The sequence below is a fragment of the Myotis davidii genome, unplaced genomic scaffold (genome assembly GCF_000327345.1).
Source record: "Myotis davidii unplaced genomic scaffold, ASM32734v1 scaffold575, whole genome shotgun sequence".
Classification (NCBI taxonomy): domain Eukaryota; kingdom Metazoa; phylum Chordata; class Mammalia; order Chiroptera; family Vespertilionidae; genus Myotis; species Myotis davidii.
This window is the reverse complement of record NW_006290306.1, coordinates 21,175-37,197: the sequence shown is the minus strand read 5'-3', so window position 1 is coordinate 37,197 and position 16,023 is coordinate 21,175. Positions and strand designations below refer to the sequence as shown.

The window sequence follows — 16,023 nt, the reverse complement described above, 5'->3', positions numbered from 1 at the left end:
TACTCCAAGAAATATAGAAACTTGTGTGCTTGAGGCAGAGTCGGTGATCCAGCATTTATTTGTTCAGCATTAATCTGATGTCACATATTTAATTTTTAAAAAATTTTTCTACTTTTATGTATGTCTTTTTAAAAATTTCCAACAAAAAGTTAACAGGGGAAGGTATGGCACATGATTAAGGGTGGTATCGAAACCAAATGTTTTCTTAACTTTTCTGTCATGAGACATCTTCTTACTTAAATTGTTTAATAGTAATGTGAAAATTCTAATGAAAACTGTCCTGGGTTTTTGGTTCATCTATTTAAAGGGCAAATCAATGACTCTAACTTTTGTACATAGCGAAAAAGATAGACTAGACTTCACCATATGACCATATTCCTTTGCCCTTCTCTCTAAGAAACAGAACTCTACATATTTGGGAGTAGAGAGTGGAGGAAAGGCAAAGGGAGTATGTGAGTAACTGCAAAAAGTTTAAGGGACAAAAGTTGCACATCTATGCTCTCTGAACTCAAACCATATTCAACTATTCCCTCTCCATTGCTCAATCCATAAGTTTCCCTTTTGCCTAAGATAACCAGAGCTGCTTTTTTTGCTTGCAACCAAAATAACCGGCATCCTCAACTCTAATCTCTTCTCCTTCCAATCTATCCTATACCCAGCCATCATATTAATCTTCCTACAACACAGTCCAATGACAACCTGCTCCTCAAAACTATAAATGCCATGCTGCTTTCAAAATTAAGGCTAAACATTGCAGCCTATCATTCAAAGCCCCTCCTAATTCAGAACAGCATGTAATAACACAGACTCTGAAGCAGGACAGCCTTGAGTTCAAGTTATGCTAGTTTGCTAGCTGTGTCACTTTGAATACATTAATGGAAGTCTTTTGGTCAAAATTCCCTTATCTATAAAATGAAAGTAACAAGAGTGCTTCATTAGGTTGGTGAGAAGATTAAAAGAGAAAATACAGGCTATCTATGAGATACTATCCTCCATTACTACACACTAATTTGTATGTGCCCAATACACCAGCAACCCAAATACTCGACATCACTGAGGAGGCCCTGTACTTCCCTGGTCTTCACCTTTCATCGTGCTATTCTTCCTATATGGATGGGTCACTACACTAGGATCAAATGATTTGCAAGTGATGGAGCCATAATTCTATCCTAGGTCTGACTCCAAATTCATGTTCTTAACTACACTACACTAGTAGAGCTTGTAGGGTACTGATTAGTCTACACATAATCCACCAAGAGAAAGAAAGAAACCACAACCACCACTACCAACTTTAACCAATTTCCCCTATTGCCCCTATAACACATATAAATATCCACAAACACTGCAACACAGTACCACAGATGAAAGATATTTTTTTTCAAGGTTTACTAACTAAACCTATGCTGCGCAGCACATAGTCTGGCAAGAAATCTATATAAACCTGGTTTCTAACTTAAAACATCATTTGGCACTTCTAATCTTAACTCCTGGACATTCAGACACTCTTAGCTAGTTTCTAAGCCCCCGGCATAGAGATGCCATCTAGATACACTATACAGATCAAATGGGTATAATATAAAAAGGACAACTTCAAAGATCCTAGCGAACATAAAGCAACCCAATAAACACAAACAATTTTTCTTATGCCCTAAATTACTTCAAGGAGCATATCTAGCACTTAAAAATAATCTTAAATTGGCACTCAGAAAAATAATCATCATGGAAGTAAGCAATGAAACAGAGTAAATAAAAAAACTTCCTTTGGTCACATTGATATAACCAGTTAAATTTCAAACTTTAAAACAAAGCCAAGTATTAAGTTCTGTCACATGAGACATTTAAAGCTCAGAGAGATGGAATACCCAAGTGCACTCCTAGGAACCATCCTGCCTCACACCTAACAGATGAGCTAAAGGATCTATGTCTCATGATCCCCTAAAAGAGCTGTGTCTCCAGAACGCAGAGAAATATCTCTAAACAACAATAATACAAATCCCAGCCTGCCTCCTATCACCTTGAAGAACAGCTCTTTTAAGCAAAAGTGGATTCTCTTACTGTAATACCTTGAATAGTATCTTCTTTTGGAACTTCAGTTTCATCATCGTCATTCAAGCAATAAACGGTTTCTTTTTGTACATCTTCCTTTTTTAGGGTTCTTGCATCCACAACTATCCAAGACTTTTTAACTTTCTCCTGTAGAACCTTGTTTCAAACAAAAAAAAATAAATACATAATAAATGCAGAGAAAGCTAGGATTCCAATTGACATACTCTGATATACTCTTTACTTACAGAAAATCATCCAGAACAATTAATTTAGCTGAATTGCTTTGTTGGCTCTTACCTACTATGGAAACTTTAGTTTACTTAATAATTCTTTCTACATTTCATCTTTCCCTCAGGGTAAACCACAGATAAACATTAATATTAGTATATATTCAAACACTTTCTATATTAAACCCTCAGACCGAAAAAATAAAAGAGGACCATACATCTTGTTACCCCAGTTTTCATAAAAAAAGGGGAGACGTCTATCAGTAGTCAGAAATCAGTAAGAAAATTTGAAAGAAAACAAAAGCTAGATACTATAATGACAAAACTTTATGCATTCCAAGAGAAAGGAAGGCCTGGAACTCATGATTAAATATTATGGAGAGAAAGAAAAAGGAGGGAGTCAATCTCCATCGGCAATAATTCATAAAGCTTCCTTTTCTAGCATGTCTTTTCCTAAAAGATAGAGAGGATACAAATAGGGAGAGCAGTTAGAGAAGTAGTAATTACAGTACTGAGTAACCCACTCACAAACTGTCAGTTCCTTATGTAAGCATATTTGTCTGCCAGGTAACATTTCTGTAAAAATATGTGTACCAACTACTTACCGATTTATAAGCCAAAATCTTTATTGACAAATTGGAGCCAATGGTCAGTTGACAGGGCCAGGGCATGGAAGACCTCTCAGTTTTCTTAAAGACACACAGTTGTCTCAGACTCTCACTTAATGGAAAAAAAAAAGGCAATCTGTAATACTTTTAACAATAAAGATAAGTTAAAAATAAATATATATATACAATGAGAGCAACAATTTTAAAATGTTAATTGTGCTGAAAGGATGCACTTAGTTTTCTAGAAGTGAACTGTTGTCGATCATAAAGAGAGGAGGAACAGCTGGGGATGGCAGGAATGTGGCAATCACAAGTTGGGAGAGAGCCAGGTACACCTGAGTTGGCTTAGTGACAGGTCAAAACAAACATCTCTATCTTCCTCTATGCCCGGGGTTCTCAACCTGTGGATCTCGACCCCTTTGGGGGTCGAACGACCCTTTCACAGGGGTCGCCTAAGACCATTGGAAAACACATATATAATTACATATTGTTTTTGTGATTAATCACTATGCTTTCATTATGTTCAATTTGTAACAATGAAATTGGGGGTCACCACAACATGAGGAACTTTATTAAAGGGTCGCGGCATTACGAAGGTTGAGAACCACTGCTCTATTCAATCTTTTTTTTTTTTTCAACTCAGCCAGTTGTTCTTAACATTTTTTTCAGGGCCAAGGACATTTTGAGGCTATGATAAAAGCACATTCATAAATAAGTTTTCACACAATAGAAAGGGTTCACCAAACTCCCTGAAAACCACAGACCTGAGGATAAGAACTCCTATCTAGGGTTTCATGGAGTGGGCACCACCCTATAATATCACTGCTCACAACTCTACAATTCTTATTTAATTCCAATTCTCCCAAATAAAAGGCACATGTATCTGTACAGAATGGACAGAGTTAAATAAAGACTCTCCAGGGGATAAAGAAACTTCGAAGTCCATATTGTAGTTTTAAGGCAAAGCAGATAGAAAACTCTAGGTTTCTTACTGGGGAGAGAGGGGAGAACTTGAGGGGTAGCAAAACAATGTAAAGTGTTGCTTCATGGGAACATAAATCCAGATCAATTCTACTTTTATCTGACCCCCAAACAACAGAGAAGATGACAGGTGATATCTGGAATTTGTGGTATTCACTAAAATGAGGAACAAAGAAATTAATGACCAAACACATTCAAAGCATACAGTCTAGACCAGCAGTCACCAACCTTTCGGACCTCATGGACCATCAGTGGTCTAGACTATGACTGATCCCCTTGGTACAGATGAAAAATACATCGAGAAAGAGTTAAAGAGAATTATGTGGCATTATCCAGAGACTAAAAAAAAAGATTAGGGACTGGTATACTATTTCTTTAATGAAATCAGAATATTTATTAAAGAAGAACTGCTTATTCAAGAGTGGACCAGAAAAAGGAAAACATTAGGAAGCCCTATGATCAAATGAGAAATTTACATAGTACAATTGAAAATTGTAATCAAGGTTTTCACTTCTCACCTGAAAGAATAAATTTCATCCAGCCCATCTTCACCTTCTAAAGACATCATCACCCTTTTCACCATCCGAATACCTTCTTTTTGCTGCTCAGTAATTCCTTTTAAAGGAAAGGAGGGCCCATGGTTGTCCAAGGGCAAGTTGCCATCTCCTCTGTCCCCAGTTCCATCTTCCTTGCCAATTGGGAAAGGCAAACTATCAGGAAAAGATCAGCATTAGTTAAGAACACAGGCTCTGAAGCCAGGCAATGAACTGGGTCCCAGTCTGGTTCTGTCTCACTAGCTATGAGAAAATGGGTATGTCAACCTCTCCAAGCTTTAAATTTCTCACCTGTCATCTTATCTCTTATCCAATATTCTATGAGGTTTTTTAATTTATTGATTTGAGAGAGAGAGAGAGAGAGAGAGAGAGAGAGAGAGGAAGGAAGAGAGGGAGAGAGAGAAGCATCTAGAGAGAGAGAGAGAGAAGCATCTATTTGTTGTTCCACTTATTTATGCATTCATTGGTGATTCTTGTAAATGCCCTGACCTTGGATCAAACCTGCAACCTTGGCACATCAGGACAATGCTCTAACCAACTGAACTACCCGGCTGGGGCTCTATCAGTTTTAAGTAGTATAAAAAAATTAGTCTGAAAAAGAAATGTTTTTACCAAAAAATTGTTGGGGAAGGGGTTAAGTAGCCAAAGCCTCTTTGATTTGGTAAAAACAAGAAATTTATTGGCTTAAATGACCAAATAATTGAAAAGGCAGGGTTGCAGGTGGCCCTAGGATGATTCGTCTCAAACACCATGCAGGTTATCTGACCTTCTCACTATCTCCATACTGAGTTTTTATTTGCTTTTATGCTGACTTCACTCTCTCAGACAGGTGTTGTCCACATTGCCCCTGGACCACTCAAGCTCACATTACTCAACTCCAGTACTAAAAAGCAACTGATTGTTGCGCTCTCTCAAATTAAATATATATCTAATATATATAAATATATATATATATTATACACACACACACAGTATATATATATGAATCACTCTCAAATTTAAAATATCTACACTAATAAAAGAGAAACCTGCAAATTGGTGTCACTCCAATACACCCAACAGCCAATCAGAGCTACTATGCAAATTAACCCAACAAAGATGGCGGTTACTTTGCATACGCAGGCACAGAGGGAAGACTGAAGGCTCCGGCTGGAGTGAAGAGTGAAGACTGAAGAGGCTTGGCTTCTCCGCTGCAGCCAAACCAAAGGCCTGGGTCCCCAGTGCTGGAGGAAAACCAGTGCTGGCGGAAAACTGGTACCGGCAGCCAGGGGAAGGAAGGCCTATTGCACGAATCTCTTTGTGTAACGGGCCTCTAGTATATATATAATCTGGTTGCCTCAGGACCAGATCTAGATATCGGACCTCTATCATTTTATTTGCTATAATTAAAATAGGGCTTCCTGTTTTAATTTTTCTATGTATAATAGCATGACATATCTGCATATACTGTATTACCTATCAGATAAAGAGCTCCCAGGGAGCAGAGTGTGGGACACAGAGTTTGCATCAGGCTACTGCTGTTTCCATAACACCAACCAGGAAAAAGGGATGAATGATAGGAAAATGAAGAGTCAGGAAGCTACCCAGGAAAAAGAGTTATAATAAAAATTCTTTCTACCCTGCATTAAACCAGAAATAAACTTTCTCAGTAGTTAGAAGAACCTAAAAACTAGGTCCAAGGAACAGTCCTGCTCAGAACACAATGCTTCTTTGTCCTGCCTGTATTTTTTCAGTCCATCTAGAATAACCAAATATACACAGGATACACAAAACAATAAAACCAAAATTTTACTTCATATGCTGGAGGTTTGTAGCACAGAAAGGAACTACCACCACATACACACACACGCGCACGCACACACACACACACACACACACACACACACGCACGCACGCACACACAAATACAACTGGTCAAACAGTGAGCAAGTAGAAGAAAAGGCTGATTGTTTCCCTCTTCAGCATGCTTTACAGTATTGCTCATACGAAATAACTCAGAGAAAGACAAGTACCATATGATTTCATTCATATGTGGAATCCGATGAACAAAATGAACTAACAAGCAAAATAAAGACAGATGACAGACTCATAGACAGAGAAGGCAGGATGATAGCTGTCGAAGGAGGGCACTGAAGGATTGGGATGGGGGTGGAGGGATTGAGCAAAAAAGGAAAAAGGATCATGGCTCAGTGATTGAGCATCAACCTATGAACCAGGAGGTCATGGTTCGATTCCCAGTCAAGGCACATGCCAGGGTTGTGGGTTCGATCCCCAGTGGGAGGGACTGCAGGAGGCAGCCAATCAATGATTCTCTCTCATCATTGATGTTCCTATCTCTCCCTCTCCCTACCTCTCTGAAATCAATAAAGATATATTTTTTTAAAAAAAGAGAGAGAAAACTCATGGAAACAAATGTGATTGCTGGGGAGAGGGGGAGGGGAGGGAGGGTATAGGGGGAACAAATGGTGATGGAAGGAGACTTGATGTAGGGTGGTGAACGCACAATACAGTGTACAGAATTGTGTTTGGAATTGTGTACCTGAAAGCTGTATAATTTTCTTAACAAGTGTTACCCCAATAAATTCAATAAAAAGAAAAATAAATACAAGTGCAGTATACTTCAGCCATGTAAAGGCATCCTGAGATTATGAACAGGGAACAGAAGCCAAGCTGGGCTTTTGAAGTGTTGGGAAAAAAATCTCAATTCAATAAGAGAAGTGTCACTTTAAAAACACTTAATTTTTGTGAGGTACCGTTTTAACAAGTTTCAGTATGATGGGTTATTCTGAACTACTTTTCTACAGAAAGGAGATGCCCTTCAGCAGTTCTAAGAGGTACATACATGCAAGGAGATGCTTAATTCCCCATGGCAGGCATTTTAAAGCCAAAGGCTTACCACTCTGAGCTGGAGACTGCTTAGTATAGCTCTCAGTCTGAAAAAAGGAGTGTCCCCAGAAGCCTAATAATTCAACATCCTGTAATATCACTCTGCTTTCCCCAAAAATAGGACAAGAAAAAATAGGCTACAGACACAGCAGGAAGGATTAGTGCAGTCAAAGAACTTTCATAGAAGATAAAGGATGGAAATGCCTGGAGGGAAAATTCAAGTTTCTGGGGAGGGACTCTCTCCCAACAAACTCTGAAATACATTTCCCCTCTCTATTCATATACCTCATCTCTAAATGCACATAAGCAAATTATTTTTAGATATATGTGTGTATCCTTTAGATCTGAAAACAGTTAAAAATAAGCATTATGTATGTTTAAAATGATTCTCAAGTTGACATTTCTCTCTACCCCTAAAATATCTACTGTAAGGAACCGTTCTCTTGAGCTGTTTAAGAAAGAACTCCATCAATCTGGTCATTCATTGTTTGGGTCAAATCCTCTAAGTAGGCAAGAGATGGACTGAATATGCTCAAAATTTTCCTTTAATTCATCAATTCTTTGAGTTTAAGAGTAGTGAACAATCTGCTATTAAGCTAGATTCCTGTTTCACTGTGACTTTCATCCTTTATCACCAAAGCTCAGAAGTGTTCCTGGAGCGTGGAAAGTGATCCGTGGATATTTGCTGAGGCCAATCATCTGACAGATCCCAACCCAGAGCAGAGCAAAAGCTCATGGGAACCAAGCGCTCTATAATGAGGCCCACTCATTACATGTGAGAGCACAGGGTTTGTTTACAAGCATTATTCTTACAGTCTTACAAGAATTGCAGGGAGATATTGGATTTCTTCAAGTTATGAATTATAGTATCCAGTTGATCTTTGCTGAATGGGCTGCTGAGGTCAGTGAACACTTCAATATGCCTCTTCTCAAACTTCTTTCCTCTACAAGAGAGAGTTATCACATTAAGAAATCCTCCTCCTGAATTAGTTCCTACAGATTCAAATGAACTTCACTTGTTTACTACGCAGAAAGAGGCTAAGGAATGAATCTAGGTACAGTTAACAAATGTAATTACCTTCCTTATAGAAGTCCACATATTGCTGATACTCAGTTAAGTTTCTACCAAACATCTAGTCACCTAGTTATAACTCATACTTTTAACAACATAGTATTTCAAAACTTCTTAGTATTTTGGAATTATGTCCCTCATCTTCAGGTAAAGATGTGGTCATTGTGATTAAAAAGCATCCCCTTCCAGCCTCAGATAGGCAGAAGGTAAGTACTACAACGTCAGCCTTGTAAGGGTTCAGTTGCCAAACACCCTGGTCTGACTCCTCTCACAGGGCTATGGCAAGATTTTGCAAAGAATGTATAAAGATTGAGAAATTATAATACAAATTTAGGCCTGAGATTTTTATGCAAATCATTATTCCTAAAAGTCAAGGGATGTGTTTGTGTATGTGTATTCAAAGACAAATATTTTAAAAGCACAGTAATTAAAAAATAATGAATTAGAAAATTGGCCAGAGTTACTATGCATCTAATTTCAATAACATATGGACCACACTACGTAGTATTTTTAAAAATTCCAGATAATTAGCTAAGTCAAATAGGAAGGAACCTGAAATAAGCCAAACTTTTATTCCTCCCAGAGAAATTCCTTCCCAATATATTCCTTCCTCCTTTTAAACTTTTATGAGAATTTGGACTCAACCACTGAATTCTATCAAATGTTTCCTTAGCCACACAAACATGCCATTTGATTAACAATGAGTCACATAGTGCACTGAATATATCAAGCCATACAATTTTTGCAGAAAGGCTCATTTCCAACTCTCTCCAGTTGAGACACTTACACAGTTTCTTGTTGAATCACATCCATGCACACAATGAGTGCATCCAGGACTCAGCTAGTTAAGGGCAGAAGATCTGACCAAACAGTCCCTTTATTCTAAGAACATGCAATTTTTCTTCCAATAAAGTCCATAGTGTTGGAAACTGTAGACACTAGGTTGACTGTGTGATGATTTAAAAGTACTTTCCCAATGACCCTTCTTCCAAAGTTTATTTCACTAATAATATACTCGCATTTGCTATGTATCATACTATACATCTTGAAACATATAACCATGAGAAATAAAATAATCCAAAAGGTAATCTAACATATTTCACTCATTTAACCAAAAATTATGATGCCATTCTACAATGACTAGAACCCAATTTTTGTGATTAACAGTCCACTCTTAAAAATTAAGTGAGCCATAATGTAGCATTTGTAAGTTGCTCCCAGCACAAAAGCACCTCCTAGTGATCAGGAAGGCAGTACTGTTAGAAAAATAAGAGTAACCCCTTTAAATTAGGGCACCTATGAAAGTCTCAAAATTTGGCTATAGGTCTGATTTTTGGCACAGAAATATCCTCCATCCAAGAAAGCATGGAGAATACTAATGTTATACTCTTCTAGAAGTACCTTCTCTATGTCCAAACATTTCTGACCATCACCACTATCAAACCCTCTGCACATCGTTGATACACACGTATACCCTTCACATCTTCCCCTTCCTATGCCTCCCACCCTCTCAATATCACTAGTGCAAAGAAGGAGCAAGATTCTATTCTGGAGGACCTGGAATCCAGGCACCCAACCCAATCCGATTAATTTCCCATTAAATCCTAACACACATCACCTCCATGTCCTCAGAGCCAAAAATGTCATTATAGTCAGAGCTGGGACTCAGAGAACCTCACCAAACTAAATTATGATTCCACAGATTAAAGGAAATTTCTTAAGTCTTCTTTGGCTGAAAAAGGATACAGTCAGCTTGTTGAGAACCTGGTTGGATTTTGCTTTCAATGTCCTCCAGCAAGTTAAAATCTGGTAGCATCAGGTGTCTGTGCACTGTGATGTTCTGATACTGATCCTCACAAGCAAGGGCATTCTCGGTGCCATCTGTACCAAAAAGGACTAATGCAATTTCATCTTTGCTCTCAGCAAACACCTAGAGAAGAATGTTAGAAGGTTGAAAACCATACAGTATCACCTGGAAGCCATATAGTATCACCTAGATACCTATCCTGCAGGGAGAGAGACAACCATACTTCCCTATGGCACGTTCCTGGGACCATTGTCAACAACAGTACGTTGGGCTGGATGGCCCATGGGATAAAGACAATTTCCTAGGTTCTAAGCAGACTTTTTCATGAACTATATAGGTACCACCCTTCATTTCAGCACAATTTAGGGTGGGGAAATAGGATGGTAACTGCTCTTGAAGAATTCTAGCAAAATTAAACTCTAATTCTGAATGAAAACTAATTACGGATAATTTGAAAAGATTTTAGTCTGTCTTTCTGGAATAACTATTCAAGGTTTAAATTTTCCAGAGATTAAAAAAAAATGTTTGATGGTTCATATCCTATAGCCCAGGAATTTCACTTACAGGTGTATATACCATAGAGAAATTCTTAAGCATGTACACAAGGACACAATGAGCAAGAAAATTCACTTCAGCACTGTTTATAACAAACAGGGCAACACTGGAAACAAGCGAACCATCCTTCAACAGGAGGAGGCAAAAAACATCATAGAATATTTATACAATGGAATATTACCACCTAGTAAAAAAACAAAAAATTTGTGCAATGTTTATCAACAGGGAAAAAATCTCAAAAACGTAAGGTTGATAAAAAAAAATTACATGCACCATACAATAACATCACATAGTTTTGAGAACTGCACAAAACACTAAGTATTATTTATGAATATACTTATGTCCAAAAGTATAAAATAAGCACAATAACCATACAAATTCTGAGAAAAAGAGGGGGAAAAAGAGGAAAGAAGAGGATTGGAAAAGGATACACAAGGGGCTTCCCATCTATCTTTAATATTTTATTTTTTAAGAAAAAAAGAAAAAGAAACATGGCAAAACTTTAGGGTTGTATATTGCTAGACAATGGGAAAATATGTTCCCATTATATTATTCTCTGCATCTGCCTCTTTTATGAAACATTTCATAATCAAACAAAACAAAACGAAAACAGTATCTGACACAATAGGCAGTCTTGTTCCCATCTATGATTAAGCCTTTTATATCAACTGGGAGAAAGCTGCATGGGGAGAAAATGAAATTCTGGCATTCTTCATTTTTGTTTGGTCTGTTAAATTCCCCAGTCTCTTCACAACTCGTTATAATCCCTAGTTGTACATGCAGAAAAGGTCCCAGCTGCTGGGGTTCAAACATGTCCAGTACACCAGTGGGACATGCTTAAATGACAGGATATCTTTTAAAAAATCATCTCTCATGGTTCCATGGGACTCTCTGGAGGCCTGTTTAAAATAGAGATAGCATGTTACCAGCAAAAGGTAACTGGAATAGGCACAAGGTAGTAGAAGGCCTTGTTCAAGATCACGAGATTAGTAAATGACATGTTAGAGCCAGGATTCAAACCTAAGCCATCTGGCTCTAGAGACTGTACTTTTAAACATGACTCAACATTGCCTCTTGTGTCTGGTAAAAACTGTAATATTCAGTGGAGGGACCAAAAATAAGAGAAGGAAAAACTATCAGGCTCTAATGATAGTTGAACTTGCATGGGAGTATATGTAAGAAAACTCCTCGGATTCCAGAAAACACTGAGGCTGGACACTGTAAACAGGTCGGTATCTTGCATTACTAAAGTGGAGGCAACAAACAGCTAGAACATGAGTTATAAGTTCAAGGCCAATCTGACTCTTACCTGTCGCTGCACAAACATGGTCATCACCTTCTTTGCCAGTTCGAATGGAGACTCTTCACCAGGAAAGGAGTTACTCATGGCAAAGCCCACATCCATACACAGCACAACAGCTGCCTGGAAACAAGGTCCCAAAGAATGTTTGAAAAATGTTAATAATAGCCAATAAAAAAGAGATATGTCCTTTGTTTCACCCAAATAACCTGTACTGATCTTTAGGGGATGCACGATGAAGGGAGAGGAAGTGTTCTACTTAGAGAATAGACGTAAGACATAAATTTTACTATAGAGAAAGTTTATATAGTCCTAATATTTTCTAAAAGCTAAAAAGTATCTGTCAGGCAGGCGTATGCTCCAGGCAGGTGCTGCTCCTTTAGCCTGAGCCCAAGAATACACTGAGGGGGGGCAAATTTGCAAACAACCTGCAAGCTAGAGCTAAGTCCAGACCAGCTGAGCCCCAAATATATCAGAAAACTGCAGTTGACCCACAAGCTTTTGTTGTAAACCACTGATTTAGGGCATAGTTTTTCATAATGCATTTTGTGGCAATAGGTGACTACTATAATTTATATATGCAAAAATGATCACAACACTTTGCATTGGTTTATAAACTGAGGATCTAAAATAAAGATCAAGACACCAAATCTATTCTAGTAGCCGACAAAGACATATAAACAAACAATACCAGTACAATGTTCCATGACAGAGATATGCAGTGGGCACTAAAGTACACATAAGGGAGGAGATACAGGAGGGATAAAGAGGCATAAAAAGCTGCCTGGATATGAAACTTGGGTGAGTCTTAAAGAATGAGTAGGAGTCAGTCATGTAAACAAGGGAGTTACAGATAGAGGGAACCACATAAAGACATCTAGTCATTAGATAGCAATCATGTATGTAGGGGACGAAGAAAATAGGAAAAACATAAACTAAGAGGGATACACATAAAATCAATATTTGGCATCCAAAATTTAACTGAATAAGTTGAAGACTTGAACAACTAATAATTGCTAATAACAACTATAGCAACTAATAATTTCAGAGTGGATTATAAAATGAGTCACTAGTAGGACATGGCTATAGCACTACATCCCCCTAATTTCATCCTCCAAAATATTTTAGATTGTGTCAATGGCTTATTGAATCCAAGTAAAGAAAAGAAAGGGCTTATGGTGAAAAAAAGACTGGATTAGCAATCTGGAGACCTGAGATCCAGTCTCCATCTTTATTATGAACTAGTGGCCCGGTGCACAAATTCATGCACATTGAAAGGAAATTAGTTAGAATATTTTAATATCGCTATTTGCCCTTTCTCTATAATAGAAGAGTCAACCAAATTCACAATCCACAATGACAGATTGAAACACTGTGTGATTGGTGCCATTGAGAGCTTTATATGTATTGCGCATGCAACTTAGCCTTTTATATATATAGAATAAATTTGCTTAATTAGACCTGCTTTCTGATTTAGCTAAACTGTTTCGAGCCCAGTGAGGTACCCCGACTTCTCTTTCAGGTAACTGTCAGCAACCCAGCAGTAAATATCAACACGAAGCAGATTATTATTGTAGATTAGGCAGGGAGAACAAAGAGTAAAATATTTAACTGCAGCAGTGTTTGACTATATTCTGTGCAGTGAGAGAACGGAAGCCAGGCATTGCTACGTGATGTCATTACCCTGATGTCGGACACTTAGCATATTAGTCTTTTATATAGGGTGTCCCAAAATTTACGCTAGATTTGCAATTCAATTCAATTGCAAATCTTGCGTGAATTTTGGGAATATATATATATTGCTTAGCTCTGAGTTCTTGGATTCCCAAGGACTCCCACTTAACTTCACCATTCCCACTTAAACTCACTATTAATTCATGGAGGCAGAAAGCAGCATTGGACTAAATGAGACCTAAGTCTTTTCATAGTTAACATTCTTTGACAGTTTCACCTGTGCTTTGTATTGATCAGACCACATTTGACAAACTGTGAGCAGTTCGGAGAAACACATCTTGGAGAAAGATTATTAAAACTAAACAAGAAATGAGCAGGTTAAAGAAGGATCTGAAGAACATGTGACTTGAGGAACAGTTTGAAAAAAAAAATGGATATTTAAGCCAAATGAGAAGATTTAGGGGATCATGAGAGTCCTCCCAAATATCTGACAGCTGTGTTATAAAAGGATTGGTATTTGGGAGAGATAAGAGCAGCAGATGGAAATTACTGGGAGGTTGGTTTGACTCCATACAAGGAAGAAGAAAGAACATTTAGAAGTGATCAGTAAAAGAACCAGTTTTCAGAAGCGGTGATCTCCTGCCCCTAGAAGTGTCTGGAAAACCTGGATGAGCTCCTATCTGGGAAGTTATACATGATTTCTAGATTTGGTTATAATGCAGGCAACACCTGGAAAAGAAGGACTATTTAAGTTTTTCCCTAGTTTATATTATAAATAGTAAACTTAATGCACTAATATTAAAGATTTCTGGAGTAAAGATAGCATGTTTGGAGAAAAGGTGGTAATAAACGACAAAATTCCTCTGAGAATAAAATTTACATCCCACAGTTTCAATGCCTTGAACGCAAAAATATTTAAAAGAGTCCCAAAATACGTTGCTGCATTTATTTAGTACACATTCATAAAAACTACTTTTAAACGAGAAAGCCTTTTGCTAGGAATCAGGTATCCAAAAAAGGTGGTATCCAAGGGTCTCACAATATAGAACTTCTTGCAGGGAAGCAGAAGAACTGTCTATGTAATATTTCAAGTTCCTTTCTGGCGGCAGTAAGAATACCAGGAAAGAGAAACTGGGGAGCACAGCAACGGGGTTCATTTTTACACCAAAGCAATCCATTTCGAGTTTTGCTGCAAGCCCACCTGCCATAAACAGCTGCGCCACTAAAGCTGCAGTTTTCAGCAGCTCAAAGAAGATATACAGAAAAGGGGGGTGGCCACATACATTCCTAATCGTGTTCATCAACATGTCTTAACTGAAGATTGAGGGGGTATAGGGATCAGCTGCTCAAACTCCTATCTCTGTGATGCCTCTGCCAGCGCCTTGCCTTTGGGTGAGTGAGCCACTCCCTGGAACACAACTCCCTCTAGTGACCCTTCCAGACAACTACCACTCTACCGATACTGAAGAAATGACTTAAAAATTCATTTCAATATCTGTTGTTAATTTGGAACACTGAAGGTCGAAGATTCCTAGCAACACAGAAACTCTCCAGGGCTCTGAAACCAGACCACCTGGGTTCGAACCCGAGTTTTACCGTTTATGGGCTGGGTGACCTGGGCTAATGGATCACTTCATCATTGTTCATGCCTGCAAACTGGGGTTAATAGTTTCCACGTCGTGGGCTTGTTAAGATTAAACGAGATAGGAATGAAGCATTTAGATCAGTGCCTCGCACAGAGAAAATTAGATTATTAGAGACAATAACAGGGCACCTTCTGTTCAAGTTGTTTTACTCACAGCACCTCTTGGAAGTTGTACAAGCCTGTGGAGTAGGTGCTTACCATGGCTAACGGCCATTCTCATACGGATTTAAAAAGCCCGGGCTCGGAAGGAATGGAGGGTTAGGGGTGGACTGGGATAGAGGGGTAGAGAGGAGTAGCCGACACCGGAGAGAGGTGGGATGGTAAGCACATGGAAAGGAGGTGAGAGGATGGGAGGGCAGAAGAGGGGTGGACAGTAGGCAAGGCTCAAATGCAGGTCTTAGGACTCCGAATCTCCAGCTTTTCTCACATTGCATCCCTCGGTGCAGGCCGTGCTGATCCAGCCCACGAACCACCATGATCTCCCCTCTTCCCTCACTCCCTGGCACCGCCGTCATCCCATGATTCCTGCTTCGGAAACACCCTTTCCATCGTCAGCACAGGCAATGCGCAAGCCCACGCTTCCTCTACCTTGTTCCCGGACCGCGCCATGTTGCCGCTCCGCAGGCGCCCGGGTCGCCTCTTCCGGGCGGGAACCTGCAGCGCCGCAA

The 16,023-nt window shown here is 38.8% G+C and overlaps 1 protein-coding gene across 1 annotated transcript in view; it reads right to left on the bottom strand.

Annotated features, from left to right (window-relative positions):
• The window catches only part of XRCC5 (X-ray repair complementing defective repair in Chinese hamster cells 5), a 39,732-nt gene extending 23,715 nt beyond the window's left edge, over positions 1-16,017 (bottom strand). Inside the window, exons 1-8 of the mRNA XM_015563684.1 lie at positions 15,944-16,017; positions 12,046-12,159; positions 10,121-10,304; positions 9,162-9,210; positions 8,124-8,246; positions 4,381-4,572; positions 2,879-2,993; positions 2,064-2,202 (exon numbers count right to left, since the gene is read on the bottom strand). Coding sequence (XP_015419170.1) covers positions 2,064-2,202; positions 2,879-2,993; positions 4,381-4,572; positions 8,124-8,246; positions 9,162-9,210; positions 10,121-10,304; positions 12,046-12,159; positions 15,944-15,964 — 937 coding nt within the window. The 5' untranslated portion in view covers positions 15,965-16,017. The remainder of the gene's footprint in view (positions 1-2,063; positions 2,203-2,878; positions 2,994-4,380; positions 4,573-8,123; positions 8,247-9,161; positions 9,211-10,120; positions 10,305-12,045; positions 12,160-15,943) is intronic.
• Between the last annotated feature and the right edge of the window lie 6 nt (positions 16,018-16,023).